Genomic DNA, 20,241 nt, shown 5'->3' on the forward strand with positions numbered 1-20,241 from the left:
TGTCAACAATTACCAAAACAAAGTCTTTACCACAAGCTTTGGGTAATCCTCCAATAAAGTCCATGGAGATATAAAAGAATACAGATTTAGGTGTAGAAAGAGGTTGTAACAAACCTAGAGTAGCCACCCAGCTTTATGACATATCTGGCATTTTTTAATCCATTGTTTCAAATCTTTGTCACATTTCTTCTAGTAAAATAGTTGTCTCAATCTTTGCAATGTAAGGTAGTAAACAGAATGACCTCCAATAGGAGAAGAATGACATAAATGCAAATGTCATCCCTTAGTTGTGAATCAACTCCTTTAACAATTTTATTCTTCCTTTTCATAAATTAGTCCATCCAATGACCAGTTTTTTACTTGGGATGTAGACTACAACTTTTATTAAAAGTTGAAGCTTTGCATCTTTATCCAAAGTGTTTCAAATCCTAGGCCACAAACAGGGGTCAATAGAACTCAAGCTCATTTCAAATAAGTCTAACCCTTCCATTCTAGATAAAGCATCCGCAACCATATTTTCAACCCCCTCTTTATAAAGAATTTCATAATCATATCCCAAGAGCTTAGCTAACCACTTTTGCTGGAGAGGGGTACTAACTTTCCAGTCTAATAAGTACTTTAAACTTCATTGGTCAATTTTGATAATGAAATGCTTCACAATCAAATAATGGTGCCAGTATTTAACAGCCATTAATATTGCTAACAGCTCTTTTTCTTAGATTGACATGGCCTGCTGTTTTATTGAAATGCCCTTGCTAATAAACACCAAAGGATGCCTATCCTGCATTAAAACAGCACCCAGCCCTTTAGAAGAGGCATCTATATCAATAACAATTACCTTAGAAAAACCTGGTAAGGCTAACACAGGAGTTGTGGTGAGAGCAACTTTTAACTGATCAAAAGCTTGTTGAGCATCTATAATCCAGTGAAAAGATACTTTTTAACAGATTATTAAGAGGTTTGGCGATACTTCCAAAAGAACTGATGAACCTCTATAGTATTCTGCAAGGCCCAAAAATCCCCTTAATTTTTAATCGTAGGAGGCACAGGCCAATTAACCACAGCCAAAATACTCAACTTTTGAGACATCAAAGGTGCACTTAGATTTTTAAGCAAGCAAGGAATTTGATTTAAAAAACTCAAAGACAACTTCTAAATCAATTAGGTGTTGGGTTAAAAAAGAAAAATGGGACTCACTTGACAATTAAACTAAAACTAAAACACAAATTAGAAATGATTACATGAAAAAATTAATAAAAAAAGTCCAATAAAACCAACATAATCTTCTTCATTAGTTTGGCTTTTAAAATGCCAAGCTAACAAAATAGACAGACTCCTTTGTTGGCACTTAGATTAGCTTCACAAAACAGTTGCTGCATCAGCTTTACGAAAACATGTTCGTTTTGATTAGCTAAACAAATTGAATGACTAATAAGTCATCCTGCCATTTTTGAAACGAGCATTTTGAGAATTCTTTGTAAATGGTGAACGAATTTGAGAAACAGTTTTTTTAAATGGATATCTTGGGAGTTTTCCAAAAGAAATATCATGGCAAGCTATAATAACAATACAAGAATAACGTGATAACTGACTAATAAATAGATTTTGGAATTCGGACATCCCAACCTAATTCTAAACAACTTTAATCAAAAAGACTTTATGCAACGCTGACAATATTTGTTTCGAACAAAAAAATCCAGCATGTTCCATCCCATATACCGAACTTTTAACTTAGTAGTGAAAGGCTCAACAGCTAAGAACTAGATAGTTAATGATGTAGTAAGAACACAAAGACCATTTTTATAAAAAAAAAAAAGTATGTTGATTATATTGTTGCAAATCACAAATTCATATTAAACCATAAAACAAAAGGATAAGTTATGAAGCTAACATGACCCCAAACCAGATACAAATAATAATAATAATGAAGCTCAGAATAATGCACAACATTTCATAGCCCAAGTCTCATAAGTCCAGACATATATTAGCATACTCATCATTGCATCCAAATGAACCTAATCTCAGAGTTAAATCCATAAAAATGGAAGTCACGCAGACAATCAACATGGCATCATTTCAGACCGCCCGTCTGCTGAATCTCATCATCGAAATACTACTTTGCTATTTTAAAGAAATCAATTTAAATAAAATGATGAAAGCATCAGAAAACATTTGAGAGAGAGTTTTCTACATAAGGATATTCAGTGTGTAGTATAAGATGTTTATATTGCATCATTTGCTTTCCTTAATAAAACTTTGAATTAAAAATAGAAACAGTGAAACATATGACATCAGATAATAAGCGGAGATTAGAATCACCACGGTTTAATCAGAGCGTTAAGCATAAAACTGATTTATCGTCATATGCCATTTTAATTTTAATAAATATAAATATTCAGGAAGGACCATTTGACACTAAAGCAATTAGTAAAAATGCAATGCCCAGTTAATATAATATATGTATTTTTCTTAAAGGTGGTTTGCAACTTTCCATGTTTGAGTGAAGCCCAGCCCAAGTGTGTTTGATTTTTATTAAAGGTGCTTTATATGTGTTTGGGTTTAATCATTTATTATTAATGCTTTTGATCCATTAGTTTAATAAGAAACATTTAAGTCCATTGTCGTCGGGTACTCTCACACTTGACCAAGATTTGTTCATGTTTATTTTATGGGTTTGCTTGGCAATATTTTCATTTGGTTATGTTTTAGTAGTGTTTGCGTTGTTGATGGTCCTTGTGACAACATTTTGGCACTTCGGTCTGACTTCTTTTTTGAAAATTAAAGTAATCAGAATCTAATACATTGATGGTCCTTGTTATGTCTATAAACTGAGGCGTTTGTTAATGGATTCTTCACCCGATTAGCTTTAGCATTGAAGAAGTATCATCCGCCAAATGCAAAGCCTATTGATCATAGGAAATAGTTCTTGTTATATAAGTGAGGATTAAAAACTATATTGGAGAGCCTAGAGTATCACCTTCGCCAATTATTTTTTGTGGTCGGTTATTTTTCAATATAATTTAACTTTAGTGGAGCTATTGGTAGGATTTTGATAGAGTGTGATGGGGATCAAAGGTATCTTTATCATAGTTTGCTTTTGGTTAGACCCTTGATTCCCGGAAAAACAACATACGTACAATTTGCGCTATACTGATCCAATATAAATGTAGTTAACACAAGGACATATAATATTACTAATAATGGAACTGAGTAATACAATACAATGATTAGTAAACTATAATAGCTACAAATAAAAGAGTAAACATACATGATACAAAGCACTGACATCTATTTAAGTACATATAAAGCATTAATACAAAACTAAAACCATGGTAAGCAAAAGACATACAAAACTGAACCCCTAAGAAAAAATTAAAGCATATATATATACATTTCTCAAAATTTTAAAAACACTAATCCAATGTATCAAGAAGTTGTTTCCTCAATTCAATAATAATATATGTCATGTCAAACCAAAAAGATGTAGTGGAGGCAATTATGTGAATTATCATGTCTAGAAACACATGGCAAACTATCTTTTGTACGAAGCTTTGAAAGAACCATTCGTATATAAAAGTTTATACTTAATCTTACTAAAATGAATACCCAGATTATAAGTATTAACAAAAGTAAAATATTTGAGCTGGTAGTTGAGTGCGTCACACATCCGATCATCTTCATTCCACCATCGTGACGCTAAGATAATATTATACTTTTTATTAGTGAAAATCCTATAGCATAAAGGTAAAGAGAAGTAAATTCCGTGTTCGTGGTGTGCCAAAGTAATATGGCACGTTCTTTTAGTGAGTGATAATTATTATTGTATTGCACATGGTACAATACACATATAATGAACTTCTTTCCTTGCATTTTCTTTTATCTATTTAAATCAACTTTTAGTTTTTAACTTTTTATCCCTCATTTTAACTACCTTAAAAAAGTTATATTAAGCCTCGTCATATTCCTCACATGATATAGATTTACGGATAAATAGTTATTTTTTTATATATATTACATTTAACCGTTTGTTTCATAGTTTGTTTATATTTAAAGAAATAAAAAAAAAACATTTTTTATATTTCAAAAATCAAGTGTATAGCCAGAGTTGGTGAACTCGCCCCAATGAGGATGTGGCAGAACAAAATGGTTGTATATAAGTAAAAACTCATACGAGGTTTGAAATGGGTTTTGTTATTGAGACTTGTACGATTTGAAACTTTGTTTCGCTCTTGTTTGATTTTAAATTCATTGTAGTCTTTACTTGTTACTCGTCAAGTTTGCAAACATCAAACATACCTATTTACGATTTTATATGGTTCAAAATGACTTTTTGGAATGACGATTATACAATTATAAACTCGAATGAATAAACAACTTAGTATATCAAATGCTCAACCACATTTCTATCAATTAAATGTTAGTAATTTCAACTTTCTAATAATTTCAACCTACTCTATTATTATTATTATAATACTTTATAACATTTTAATAATCTTAGCTTCGGTACAGGAAAATATGTACGAATAATCAATTGTCAAGCATGTATCACTTAATAGGATACGTGTTTCATTATTCATTTCTATTTTTTCAAGTATTCTTATCTGGTTCGTATCATTACGTATAGTTTGTCGATCTTATTTTAAATTCTTTAAATTGTATTCTAGTTTTAAATTACAATAAACCTATTTTATTCTAATTTAGACATGAGCACATGTTGACGATTATTGACTCGTGGGATGATAAGATAACTACCATGAAACGAGGGTGAAAACTATGACGATGATAAAGATTTGATGAACATGAATTTGATTTAAAGTTGTCTTTATTATAAACTATAAAAAGTATATCAATCCTTAATTAGTAAATATTTATATCTATATCTATATCTATACTCTCTAATAAAAAGCTACAAGTTTTGTCACTTGTCACTCTCATATTAAACCTTACCATTTTCACTAATTTATAATAGTAAAATAATATTTACCATTCTAAAATTTATGCTTCAAATTTGTTAATTTAATATTAATTCCTATTTTTTTTCAAATATTTAGAATTTATAATAATCTTTTACTTTAAAGTTGTTTTAGAGACTATTGCATAACGACCGTATATTAATAGTGTTTTTGATAGGTTTATTGTTTCTTGTATATCGATTATTTATTAAATAGTGTACTTTTAAGAAATACTCGTACGTATAGTAGACGGGTCTCAAACTAGTATAAAATAAAATAGCCATGGGCATAAATAAATGGACAGCCATTATTTTTAATGAACATAATCAAACATATAACAAATTAATTATGATATTTATGCTTAATAGATAAATGATTCAAGTAATAAATTTGATATAAATAGTATAGAAACAACAACAATTCTCGTAGCAAGACAATGCCTTTTTGTACAACAAACACTGATTTAAATTTTAACGTTTAATGTTGAACTATTCGTTCTTGATTTATAAACAAGACAAAGCCACATATAATTGTTATGTTTCTCGCTTTGGGTTGGTATTGTTAAAGAAACTTTTATGTACTTCGGGATAAATGATAAAAATCCATTAGGTAACACCTTATGTGAATACGACCTATTTAATTAGAATATTTTTAATGGGTCAAAGAATATGAACAATACTTTTTTTTTATTGTTTTAGTTTCTTGTTGGGTTGTATATTTATAACATAGAAGTTGGTGCTGAAAAAATAAGCATACATAGTTGTAGAGTAGCTTATATACAAAAACGAACATACGCATATATATAAACGTGTGTAGATGTATACATATATCAATTCAAGTACATTCACATAGCTATGATGCATTGTAGATTCTTATATAACTAGTTGATTAAATATATAACGGTTATATGTGTATATGCTATTAATTTATGTTTATACAAAGATACATTTATGCATATTCATATACAGTAAATATCTACATTTATTTGATTTAACGTATGTGTGGAAACTTTTTATGAGAATAAAAGATGGCAGAAAAAATTATTTTAATAATATCACCAACATTAAACATTAACATGCGAATAAATGATTTACACCTGATTATGAAGTTGTCAATGCTAACAACCAGCAATTTAGTTCATGCATCGTGCTCCTTTTCTATGCTGTGCAATCTTAGATATACTTATGTAAAGTTAGATGTAGTGTTACATCGCAATCAGACTCACACGACTTACAAACTAGTTTAGCATGTAGTTTTTATTTATGTTTAAATAAAAAAGTTATGTACTAAACCACTACTAAATGCTAAAAAACTTATTTGATAAATAATAAAATAAGAAATACAAATTGTGATTTACGGCAATTTACGAAATGGGTATGATAATCTCTTTTCGGTAATCGCACGCGAATCACTCAATACCATACTCGCAAAAGAATACTTAAAAATTCTCAAATTAATCTCACATTCGGTACCTTATCTAATACATATCTCATTGGCCGTTATACGTCTCAAAATTCAATTTCCTAGGTCATTCGGGGGGTTTGCCACCCGTTTTCCGCAAAAGTCAACCCCTACCCCCACCTTTCAAATTTTCAATCTACACTAAAACTTATCGGCCATCGATCCTATCGTCTTCCTCCAATCAAAGTTGGAAATGGGATTTTTTATAGATGTCCGCCACGTATTCGATGAAATATCTTTTTAAGTTTTAGTAGTATTTTGCCATATTTTATGACAACTCATTCTTCTACTTTGAACGGCTCATGGCCGTGACTGTTCCGTATGTTTCATTGTTGTTCGAATGGTGGAGTAGGAAATAAGGGGATTTCTCGCTTGATCTCTCATCTCAAGTTTGTGCACCTTACTAAAGAAGAAGGTAAAAGTGTGTTGCGGGAGGCGATAGCTACAGACCATGGGTTGTTTTTGAAAGTGGATGAAACATTTAAGGTTTTTGATCAATGGTTGTGTGGGGAATGCATGAACCTTCATGGCTTGAAACGTGCTTGTCATCACCCTGATGACACTGTGAAGTTTACCGATTGTGCAATTGACTTGGATACACACATTATTGGGATTTTGAAACCTTCTATCAAGGGGCCCAAGACAATTGTTCATGAGTCCTTCGTGTTGGATATCTCCTTCCTTGATTATGTACTTAAAAGGCGCCTAACATTACCGTCAAGAGTATCCCTCATAGCTGTCGGTTGGCTTTCTCACAAGCTTTGAAAACAACACTCTATAAAGTGCTTGCTCAACCAGGTTCTATTGATGCGTGGGTTAGGCTGTTACTTCTTCCTTGTTGCACTTTACAGGTGTTCAGACCCAAAAATAAGCACGAAAACAGGTCCAAGAATAGGAAAGCCATACAACATCTATCTATTCTAATAAAAGACTAATCAAATCTCATAGCCCTTCTCATCTTTTTTCAACCTATTGTAATATATGGTCTCTTATCTTTAAATCATTTCAATATATGAAGTTATTTTTATTAAAGGTAAAACCTAACCAATTCATTCATTAACGTTAATTGTGAAATAAGAAAATAAGGGAATTTCAACATTGAAGTTGAGTGCCTTGTTAGAATAAAATTTTTATTCACAGATAATTGCAAATTAAAAAAAAATAATAAAGGCGCATCATTATCAAAGAATTCGGATTTGAACCATATGTATAACAATTTACTATATGAACCATATGTTATTTATTTATTTGACTAATATAAAATGTTTTAGTAATAAGAAGATCAATATTTAGCTTTCAATATTTTCTTTCATAACTCAGACCAAAATTATTTTTATTTTTATTTTTCTTATTATCTGTAACTTAATCATGTTCCTCGTTACATTTCAAGTATATTCCATTCTCATATTAATTGTAAAAAAATAGTTAATTAGATTAAAAGTCATTTACCATGCTTTCATAAAATCTGAAATCATTGCTTCTTCTTCTTCTTCTTCTTCTTCTTCTTCTTTCTCTGTAAGTTGTTTATATATATATATATATATATATATATGGGTGTGTGTGTGTGTGATTAATTGTATTTCAACAACTTTCCATAATATTAACTAATAACACGGATTAGTATTCAAAATTTAAGCATTCCTTATCCAATAATTTGAATTATTATAAATAAGAATCACTACATTCACTTTATGCAACTTTAAAATTTCTAATATTCTCTTAACTCAGAATAATCACTGTTATTTAAACAATAACTTTAAGGAAAGTATTTCTTTGTCATTTTCCTATTAATTACATTCATATGAAATGAAACAAATCATTTTGCTATATTTTAATTTTCGATTTTATATGTTGCTTGATTATATAACTTTTAGTTGTAAATATAAAGTCAATTAAAAATTTGTCATACACAAAATATTAATGACAACAAATTTATCATGATATTATCTATTTCAAATTCTAAAGATTCTAAGGATGATTATATCATCAAAGTTTAGGTAATATGGTTTTTGGATAATCATGTTTTTTAGATAAACATTATCAGATGATTTCAAATGACATCATATTAATTGTTTAAAAGTTATGATATTTTATGTGTATGAATATTTTTTTCATTATTTAGGGTTGGTATGTACTTGAACGAACCTTATTTATCACACGGACAACAATACGTGGCTACATCAAGAGTTACAAGCAAACCTATATGCTATCTTATCAAAAGTTACAAGAACACAGGGAATAAAGATTTTGATTTTTGATAAATAAGGTATATCAACCAATACAACAACAAATTGGTGTAAAAGGAAGTTTTTTTTAACTTATTTGAAACATATTTGTGTAACCTTGGTTATGTAATTTTTACAATTTTAATGTAAACTGTAATTGTATTAACAACATATGATAATTTTGTTGACTGAATTTCACTTAATGGCTAAATTTTAAAATTTTCATCAATTACCCGTGTAATACAAGGGCCTCAAACTAGTCATACAATAATGAGTTCTTTAGCCACATTGGGGAAAATTGACGGTATTGCCATTTTAATTAAAAATCTGTTAAATGGTTCTGGTTAGGGATCCTTAAGCCAAGGTGACATGGATATTCAAAGAAGTGGGATCTTGTCAACAATAACATTAAACATTGTCTTCGGAAAGTTGCAGATTGTCACTTTACTGCGGCAGTAAAAGTGTTATACTGATCCGGTGTTGCACCATACAATTATGATACCACAAAAGCTTTAGAGGCTAAACACCCGTATAAGAAACCCCCGGCTATGCCGAACATGACATATTCCGAACCTCCTCTTCTGTCGGAGGTTAATAGTGTCCTTAGTTGCATTAAATCATTTCCTAATGGAACTTCGTGTCACACCTCGACTTAGGGCCTAGGCGTGACACCCGTAGTTGGTACCTATTTTGAAAATATATCAGAGTTGCGGTTTATTAGCGGAAGTCTTTGATTATAATAAAATATTAATTTACTTTGAAAATCTATTGGATAATAAATATCCATAAATACTTGGTTTACAACCCATTGTTTATTCTTGTTTACATATTTTATTTGTTTAAAACTGAGCCATCTATACCTGCGAGCATCTAACTTCAAGAGTGACTCTTATTCCATTGCTATCTGTGCTATACTTGCTTTTCTGTAAAGAGGGGGAAAATACGTTAGCGATATGCTGGTGAATCGTTGACTCTGAAAACATTTGACTGACAAGATAGTTTTGGAACAAACTCAGCAGAGACGTCTCTTATTTCTGGGAACTTGTGCCACTGCCATACACACACAATTATGGTTCTCCAATAACTGATGCCCATTGGAGAACTTTCGTTATGTTTGTTAGCCTGCGGCCACGTAGCCTTGATTGAAAGGTTAACAGATATGTTTGGATCCAGACACATGCGTACTCGGTCTGAGTTGCTTTTATTATCTACCTTGTGACTTAGGGATCACGTAATCCCTTAAAATTTAGAGATCACGTTATCTCATATTTGACTGGCTGTTTAAGATAAACAACCCGTTTATCTGACTGACTGAAAAAGGTTTAACGTATTCACCTGTGATTGTGATTGTCTTTTCTGAATGATGTGGTGATCTCATTTGAAAACCTTTGTGAATAATGATTGATCTATATAATAAAATAAGTTTATATAAATACCCGGATCGTCTCTTGATCCAGCTACAGACCTTTAGTCTGGTTTTGACAGCTATAAACCTTGACTGATCATTTGTAATTTGAATAACATATTTAAACCTGTAGTCTTTTCATTTGTTTTACAAATCATGAGTCAAGTTTCTTCTTCATGAAAAAACATCTATTGATAGGTTTATTCTTCAAGAAGAAACATTAAATTTACTATAACCATGGTATGTAAAATCTTACGTTTCTTAGTTGTGAAGAAACTACTATATCTGATTGTATGTAAAAGCTTATGTTTCTTAATTATGAAGAAACATTATAACCTTTGCATGTATAAAGCTTTTGTAAATATACTTATGATCAAGGTTTAGGCTATATCTCCTGACTATGTTCTAAGCCATATAATAATAATAAAATAATATTTGGGCAGAACCCCTACCTTAATATGTACTCGGTAATGTTAATACTAATGTGAAATTGAAGCTTGATTGACAAAACTTTGCTCCTACTCGCTTATCTGTTCTACGGCTTGTTGAAACTTCGATTCTTGCACAAACTTCAAGAAAACGGCACCTCGGAACCTCGTTTCGTCGCGAAAATAAGCCTTCGGAACGTCAGGAGAATCTTGGCACGTACTCCTAGGTTAACTAGGTGAGAATGAGAGTGAAATGGGATGAATGGGGATTGCACCCGTAGTTGCCCTTTTATAGGCGAATTTTGGAGACGACTAGCGCGATGGTCTTTTCCCAGGGCCATCGCGTAGCGCGACACCGCAATTCACCAGGAAGTGCCACGTGTTGACACGTGGTTCGCCACGTGTCCCTGGTTTACTTAGTGGGGTATCGCGTAGCGCGATGCCTATCTAACCACGGGTTGTCGCGTAGCGCGGCGCCCCCTTTTTCTTAGCTTCTAGGAATCTGCATCGCGTAGCGTGATGATCCTGGTTATCTGCCCATCGCGTAGCGCAATGGGTCTGAAAAATCAAAATTTTCATTTTCAGTCCTTTAAGTTTCAGAATTGTCGTTTTTGGTCCAAAATAGATATAGGATTTTCTAGGATGTTACATCCTCCCCACCTTGAGATGAATCTTGTCCTCGAGATTCACTAACTTAGGTTTAACTCCGAATTTGATGTATAGTTGAAACCGTTGAATTGTTGCATCTTAATTGATATTATCAGTCAATGATTCAGAATATCGTAAGTAATTTACAAATTGTTAAACACAGTGGCTAGTTGTGTTTAATTATTTACCTTACCTTTTGTATTCTAAACATTTACTGATGTTAATTAAAATGCCTCTTGAATTCAGTCTATCGAATCCTTTCAACTTATTCCATTCCTTGAAGGAATGGAAAAAAAAACACATATACCTTAAAGAATGAAAATCCTATATTTGAAAGGAATTTCATTTCATGTGGAATGATCCATTATATTATCACATGACAACGAAACATGGTTTTTTTCATTCACTTGGAATGAAGCTTTTCATTCCGTCTCTCATTCCTTTATACCAAACGCTACCTTAGAGTTAAAGTATTTTTGTTACTTAACAATTAACTGATTATTATATATCGTGTCCAAAATATAACTAATAAATAAATGAGTACTATATATGTGCCCTAAAATATCTGGGTATAGTTATTTATTAGATTCTTATAAGTTACTAAAAATTCAAAACTAAAATGAAGATCCATATATTTGGTTGGTTTTTCAGTTTTTACTACACGAAAAACAAAACCAAACCGAAGTTCGCTTTTACAAAAATACACAAAACCAAACCATTGGTTTTTATTTTGATTCGATATTTTGGTTTCTTTGATTACTGATCGCTTTTTTTGATTTTCTGCACACTCCCAGGTAGGAATATCTTTTATTTATTTGAGTGAGCTTATAGTAGCTCAAAACTTGTACCAAGTCCACTAAGTATTGAGTTAGTATAATTAGCTTGCTAATTTTATTGAAGCTTTTTTTATAAATCAAACAAGATGCGAGCGTAATTAAGAGAAACTCATTATTTGAATAAGCTTAAAATGGAAAAACAGAATTGGCTTGATTTGATTAATAATAATAGTCATTCATAATGTTAAAGCTAAGGATAAGCTTTGAAATCTAATGATGTGACAAAATCTCATAATTTAATGACTTATATGATTTTTTTTTTTTTTGAATGTTTAAGCTTGCCTTCTACTATTTACAATAAACCGCCATTGTCAGGGATCGAACCCTTGATCTCTCACCTAAAGGCATAATTTAATGACTTATATGATTGCCGTGTCCTTACTTTAATTCTTATAAATAAATAAAAAATCAATATATTATCGCATAACAAATAACACTACACATATGACTAACAAATTAAATGCATAATAGCAAATGATAGAAACATCTATCAGATTATATTCAAAGATAAATACTTAAGTACATTTGTTTCAACTATGATTATAACTAATTTTAAATAGAGAGGTTCATACAGAAACATAAATCTACAGTTTGTCGGATTTAAAAATATTTATATAATTAATTTCGGAATAAAAAATTAACGTACGGTAAGTTAAGACAGACACGTACAGAAAATGACAAAATTGCCCCCATGGCATGGTTTGTCGTGACTCACCCCTCGTTCATATGTGAACTCATTTTCAAAGTCTCATGCTAAACGACAACCCAATGCGTCGTCGTTGGACTACCAGTACTCCGCACATGCCACCCTCTCGCTGATTCCGCCACGTGGACGGTCAAGATTTCAACCTTCTCTTAACTTCTGCCCGAAGTCCCTCGTCCCTTAACCATGGTTAACCTCTTTTTTTTACTGACAGCAAATAAAGAATTTCCTATGTATTCCGTACGGAATGACCTAACGGTAAAAGTTCACTACCAGCTAGCCTAACCCAGTTGTACGAAAGTCTTAAGCGCCTCTAATTTATCTTTATTTCCGAGGAAAACTCATTCGTCCGAAGACCAACTAATGGTGAAACTCGGACATCCTTAGCGTCAAACCGGATATCACAAAAATCCTAGTATTCATTCATTGAGTCAACCATGTCTTCTCCAAAATACTGTCTGCGATAATTGAGCCTATTAAAAGCCTCGAGCTTTCTACCACTACATCACTACTAGGGGTGCAAACGAGCCAAGCGGAGCCCGAGCTTGACTAGGCTCGAGCTCGCCTCGTTTCGAGCTCTATTTTCAAAGCTTGAGCTCGGCTCGTGAGCAGATTTTGAAGCTCGAGTTCGGCTCGGGCTCGGCTCGTATACTATTTATCAATTATTTTTATATAATTATAATTATTTTTATATATTTTTCTATTATAATTTTATGTATAAAATAATATATATTATTTAGTTATTTTTATTTATTTTTTATAATATTATATATATTAATTAATAATTATTATTATATATATTTAAAAATATTATATAAATGACAGGCTCGTTTAGGCTCGCGAGCCAGCTCGAGCTCGCTAAGTGAAGCCCGGGCTCGGACTCATTTATTAAACGAGCTTATTTTTAACCCTCCTTTTTTTTCCTTAACAGTTTTTAGTCCTATCCTATCTATCATCACATAACAATAATAATATTATTATTAATATCATCTCTCTCTCTCTCTCTCTCTCTCTCTCTCTCTCTCTCTCACAGTACCTCCTGCCGCCTTATTAGACCATCTCCGTCCTCCTCCTGCCGTAATATTGTTGTGGAATGTGACTGTGTTTTGAAAAAGAATTTATGGTTGATATTGAGAATCCTACTGCAATGGCGGTTTCAACAGCTTCAGAATGCTCATCCGGTGGAAACCTAACCGGAGCTCCACCTGAAATACAACCGATGAAGAAGAAGCGAAACTTACCTGGAATGCCTGGTATATTAATAATATTATCATTTGTTGAGCTTTTTAGTTACAAACCATAAAGTGATTTTGATTTAATCTATATGCGTTTGTTGGTTGCAGATCCAGAAGCTGAAGTGATCGCACTGTCACCGACGACGTTACTCGCAACGAACCGATTCGTATGCGAGATCTGCAACAAAGGCTTTCAACGAGACCAGAACCTGCAGCTTCACCGGCGAGGACATAACTTGCCGTGGAAGCTAAAGCAACGAGACGGTAAAGAAGTACGGAAACGCGTCTATGTTTGTCCGGAGAAAACCTGCATACACCATGATCCGTCTAGAGCTCTTGGCGATCTCACCGGAATTAAAAAACACTTCTCCAGGAAGCACGGGGAGAAGAAGTGGAATTGCGAACGCTGCTCGAAGAAGTACGCGGTTCAATCGGATTGGAAGGCGCATATGAAGACGTGTGGGACGAAGGAGTACAGATGCGACTGCGGCACCTTGTTTTCTAGGTGAAGTTTATACATACTTAATATTTTTTTCTTAATAATAATTATCTATTCATGATTGATTTTTTGCTTCGTGTAATGAAGGCGAGATAGCTTCATCACGCATAGAGCGTTTTGTGATGCGTTAGCTCAAGAAAGCGCCAGATCTCAACCTCAAAGCCTTCCGAATACTAATTCGGAAGGTGAAAAACTCGATGCAGCGGTTATCGCCCCGTCGAGTAGTCCGCTGACACCTTCCACCGGTGTACTCTCTCCTGTCCAATCCGTTCTCAGCTCAGGTCATGTTAATTTTATTGAACTTTACACTAATTTAATTTACTAAATGATTGCTATCCACTGACATCAATTAATATGTTCATTTATAACTTATTGTAACGCATTTGTCATCTACTGTGTGAGAAAGTTGATAGTAATTAAAGGGCAAAAAGAGCTCCATTAATTAGAGCTCACAGATTGTAAAAGCTAGTGAATTAAAAAGAGAGATTTTGTATGAAAAAGGGCGCCATGATTGTTATTCCAGCTTTAATTTTCTTTTACTTGTAGTATCAAAGTTGAATCTGTCTGCTTTTATAGATTCTGTTAACTACTTCTAAATTATAAGCCCTAAAAACAATAACATCATACTTTATGTTAAATAGTCCTTTTTTTCTTTTTTTGTTACAGACGTACCGGAAAAATCAATGGCAGGTTTACACCATCAGAAAGAGCCGCTAGTCGAGATTGAACCCGCTGAGACATTTACAGCTACTACCCCAACAACGACCACTATCAGTGGTGGCTCAACCACTAGTGGTGGAAATGGTAACGGTACTGGTACGGGTACGGGTAACAATAATGTGACTAATAGTACGGGCGTGTTCGCAAGTATATTCGCATCATCATCCTTATTGCCATCTCCCGCGACTTATTCCAGTCTTATCTGTGATGTCGCGGGAGCTGACCGGACCACCAATATCGAACCAATGTCACTATCTTTATCCTCGTCGTTATACCGCTCCACCACCTCCACACCGTCGTTATTCCCACCACAGGATCAAAGCCTCCACCAACACCGTCAGTATGTCCACTCTCAACAACTCGCTCTCTCCGCCACCGCTCTGCTTCAAAAGGCAGCTCAAATGGGTGCCACATCATCAAACACGTCATTCCTCCATGCACTCGGATTAGCACCCGGGTCGTCGGCCTCTAGTGATCAATACCAGGAAGCTAGCATTGGCAAGTGGAGTAATAATATTCAAAGTAAACACGAAAGGAGTGACCACTCCGGGCTTCAGTTACTAATGGGCCCACCGGCCCCCACCACGCAGGATTTTCTTGGGGTGGGGACCGGTTCCTCGAGTGGGTACTCTGCGTTTTTGAGTTCGATTGGTGGAAGCCGGCTTAATGCGGCCGGTGTTCCATTTGGAGGGCTCCAAAGTAAGGACTGGGATGAATCTAGTGACCAGAAGCCGACGCTTCTTTAGCTTTCTCTCTTAGTTTTTGATGGTGAAATAGAGAGGTCAGATAAATGAGATTGTCAGTGGTGGCTTTGTATCTTAGGCTGAGGGGTGTGGGGGCTTTAATGGGGGCTCCAACCAATAATATTATGACGTGTGGCAGAGAGAGAAACTGGATAGGGGGGGTGTTGGAGCCCCCGTTATATAGTAAGCACGTGAATGAATTAAATTATAGTCGTATGTTTTATGATTTTGAGGTTCTTAATAATTTTTTATATATATAAAAATGATAGTTAAATTGACAAGAATCTTATGGAATTAATAGACGCAAGGAAGTCTTTATAAATTACATTAATTTCGCTTTCTTCGTACTTTGACCATCACAAAACAAAAGTGTCTACAATTGGAACTTTGATAATGCAACTCTCTGATCACCAAAAATTGAACAAAGAGACGTGAGATTTTATCATTTGGAAAACCTAACTTTTCAACACGTGGTGAGATATTCAAGAGCATGTTTAAATCATGAAAATGTTTGGAATTTTAAACCTTAAAAGCAAATCTTTAGTACTTGTATAGAAGTTCAACTTTAAGACCTAATTAGACTATGTGTTGTGGCCCGCCACCCCAGCCGCAAGCGGCCTGACGCGAGCCACGTCGGCCAAAAACACTACTACACCCTCGCTTCACCATTCTCCGTGAGCAGGCGCCACGACTCCGGCGAGCATGCTCGCTTGGGCTACAGGAGGAAAATTGATGGGTTGGCTCGTGAATGGATGAATTCAGCGACGGAAACGACAACGGGGTGAATTCAACTGTGGCGCGACCTCCAGGGTTGAAGGGTTGGTTCCAGTCAGCGCCACATGCACAATATGATTGGATGAATTCATAGGTCGACTTCAATAACAACACATGGCCATATGTCTAGCGAGTTGAGAAAATTGCACATTTTTCTTCTCTTTGATGGGAGGGTAGTATCCGAGTTTATCTATGCTCATCAGATTACACATGTTTAAATATATATTTACTTGAAGTTTTAAGTGTTTTTAACAATATATTTGTTGAATATGAATTAACTAATACTTGTATAAACTCTCACAACATTATGATAAGACATAGAATTAATAACTTAGAGAAAAATGAGGAAAAATCAAGAAGTATCAAGGAAGAGTGTTAGGCGATTTCATAAAATCGAGTTCTGGTATGTATCATAAGTCAGCGAATACAATCTTTCTAGTGTCTCCCGTATACATATCAAATACCGTTACTAGCAATACCAAGTCCAATCTTTCTAGCATGTTCGTTATCATAACGTCTCCTCATGTTAGTGTCTCTCGTGTATAGATGAACTTACTTAGTATGTGCTTGGTGTTGTGTTTGTTTGCCTGAGCAATAATGCATGAGTTGTCACAAAGTATCTTAATCGGTTTCTTTATACTATTTGAGATCGACAAAGTTCTCCATCCAAGCGTCCTCATTTTATGCATCTGATGCTGCAGTGTATTCATACGAAGTAGTGGATCGATCAAACGCAATCGGCTTGGTTCTCTCCAAGTTATTGCTCCACCGTTCAAGGAGAATATGTACACGATGATCATTTTGATCATCTATAATTAATAAACTAGCATCATTGTTACACCTTATAATTAACTCTTCTTTAGTCCCTCCATATATCAAGAGCATGTTCTTAGTCATTTGCAGTCACTTAAGGATGTTTTTAATGCAGTCTAGTGATACACAACACACCAAATTGAATTTAGCAAAAAGAAGCTAGCTAACAATAACAACCATATCCCCTTATCAAAGATTTGAACTTGGGTGGCAAATCACATTAGACATAAGAACATTTCCACACAACCAACATGCTAAGAAGTCAAGTTGTTTTTTAAATGGAAACTATCTATTATATACCAAAATAAAAGTTTATCAAAATACAAGCTTTGTGACACCAAACTTCTCTTTTATACTATATATATAATATATATAAACGAAACCTCTAAAATCCTATGTGTCACGATATGGTCGCTCCTCACTTTTATGGAAGCCACAAAATAGGGATATACTAAAATTTAATATCCAATTTAAAAAGAAAAAGATATTATTTATAATTAATAAACATTTTTATAGTAAAAAACATAAGCGGGTCATGGGTTACCAAATCCAGATAGCTTTTAAACGGGATATAACATATAATTTATTTATGAAACCCTTTCATCATCCAACCCTAAGTATATTATTAACTTTCTTACAATACAGAAAATTAAAATCCAAAAAACAAAAAATGTTAAACAACCATTCTCTCAAGCCATCAGATTACTTTATTTGTAAATGAATGTTTCTCACGCATTTGACCCAAATTCACGGGTAAAGGTCTCACCAAACCCAGATAGCTCTTAAACGGGTTATAAAATCTCATTATATTAAAAATTAATCTCATAAAATATTTGATATGAAAATCCTATAAAATAGAGATATACTAAACATTAATATACTATTTTATTTAAAAAAATATTATTATATTTAAGAAACAATTTTATAATAAAAAAAATAAAAGGGTAATGGGTATCACCAAACTCAGATAGCTTTTAAACCGGATTATAACATATCATTTATTTGTGAAATCATTTTATCATCAAACCTCAAGTATATTAATTATTAACTTTTTACAATAAATAAAATTAAAATCCAAATATACATATATATAAATATTAAAAACGAATAATGTAAAACAACCATCGTAATACGGAGGATAAAATCTAGTTATACATAATATAAAGATTATGTATTACCACCTTATTTTTATGTTTAATTATTTTAATTGTTAACGTCACTCCTTTTAAACACTCTAAACCATTTTTTTTTCTTTTTTTAATAAAAAGTAAATTACACGTTTAGAAACATAGGTAACTAGACCTTCATTAATTAAAGATTCAAGACAAATGAGATTTGAGACAAACGATGATTGCATGTTAAATTTATAATTTGTTATAAAATCTTGAATATCCAATATTACATAAAAGGGTGTTTTGGCATGCCCAATTCCAATTCCCAAATCCAAACACCCTAACAAAACCACAAAATGGAATTTAATTTAACAAAACCAAACCAAAAAAAAAATGAACAAAACAACTACCTTGAGCGCTTGCCTTCCTTGTCATCGGAATCATCATCGTCTTCTTCCTTAATGGTCCTCAACGACTCCATCAACCACCGGAATCTCTTTCTGTACACGTATTCCCAACAGTCAAAAACATTTCCTTTCTACTGCCTCTCTCACATTCATCGCATGAGTGTCTGAGAAAGTCTGTTTTCAAATGTGTGAACTCCATCTCATTATGTAACATATTACGCATCCGGTTCCCAACTCGCTCTCTCATTCATGTCAGCCCACAAATTTCTTTCACCAAATAGCATTGACGATGCTTTAAATAAATTGTGATTCAAATCATTTTAAATGAGAATCATGTTACAAACACATTTTCGTAGTACACTTTCTATTCTGGATTTTTCTTCACCAATTTACATAATTTGGTTTCGTGTCCTAAATTTGTTGTTTAGAACATTTCCATCCCATCCTTCATCATTATCTTTATAATTACACTAAAAAACACTACATTTTTCTCTCTTGTTCAATTAAATAATATTTTTTTATACTTTTATCATTACGGTTTTCTCTCTTCTCTACCCACAACCAATACAACAAATACTAAAAAATAAATATATGCAAATAAAGTTTCCCCAAATTTATAAAAAATCTTTACAAATTCTATTTTCACCCTATAATTTACATTCACAACCCTACCCTATAATTTGCAAACTTCCCACATATAGGGTATGTTTGGCAAAACTAGCTGATGACTGTTAGCTGGAAGCTGGTGGCTGGTGGGTGGAATCTGCAAGCCGGTAACTGTATCTGGTAGCTGTTAGCTGTAGCCTTTTAGATATATTTAGGTGTTTGACAGAGTAGATGGAGTTTTTAATAAAACTAATTGGGTGCCCGCGGAGTGCGCGCGCAACCTAATCAACCGCATAATCCGTGTCAGTACGTGATTCACTTGGTAATAGTGCACGCATAACCCGAATGCAGACGTGTAATTCATGCAAAGGCAATAAGCGTGTAACCGGTGGTGAAAAAGAAACAAAGCTCAAATATAAAGTAATTTCAAACAAATAACTTTTTAAACCAACATCTTTTGATCTGAAACCCTTTCTGACCCAACACCCTTTTAATCTGAAGCATATTCTGATATGGCCTCTTTCGACTCAAAACCGTACCGACATGAACCGAACTAAATTAACCCTTTTCGTATCGACTCGTTCCGACCCTAATTTGGTCTTACACATGACCTGAGCTCGTCTGACTCGACTTGTTGCCAATCACAACCGATAATCATGTAGTACACTAATTTT

At 33.4% G+C, this 20,241-nt stretch overlaps 1 protein-coding gene and 2 non-coding genes across 3 annotated transcripts; 1 reads left to right on the forward strand and 2 right to left on the reverse strand.

Annotated features, from left to right (window-relative positions):
- Positions 1–2,154: 2,154 nt before the first annotated feature.
- LOC143547906 (small nucleolar RNA R16) lies at positions 2,155–2,244 on the reverse strand. The gene has a single exon (XR_013137861.1). It is a non-coding gene; the product is annotated as a small nucleolar RNA R16 (small nucleolar RNA).
- Positions 2,245–2,284: 40 nt separating this feature from the next.
- LOC143547905 (small nucleolar RNA R16) lies at positions 2,285–2,372 on the reverse strand. The gene has a single exon (XR_013137860.1). It is a non-coding gene; the product is annotated as a small nucleolar RNA R16 (small nucleolar RNA).
- Positions 2,373–13,778: 11,406 nt separating this feature from the next.
- LOC143547873 (zinc finger protein GAI-ASSOCIATED FACTOR 1-like) lies at positions 13,779–16,074 on the forward strand. Its single transcript, XM_077039183.1, has 5 exons — positions 13,779–13,911; positions 14,002–14,398; positions 14,480–14,673; positions 15,059–15,942; positions 16,044–16,074. Exons 1-4 carry the CDS (start codon positions 13,779–13,781, stop codon positions 15,856–15,858), a joined length of 1,524 nt encoding a protein of 507 aa, XP_076895298.1. The 3' UTR covers positions 15,859–15,942; positions 16,044–16,074.
- Positions 16,075–20,241: the final 4,167 nt, after the last annotated feature.

This window comes from Bidens hawaiensis, unplaced genomic scaffold, assembly GCF_021521415.1.
Source record: "Bidens hawaiensis isolate Kalapana, Puna unplaced genomic scaffold, B.hawaiensis_p1.1 tig00014849_1, whole genome shotgun sequence".
NCBI lineage: Eukaryota > Viridiplantae > Streptophyta > Magnoliopsida > Asterales > Asteraceae > Bidens > Bidens hawaiensis.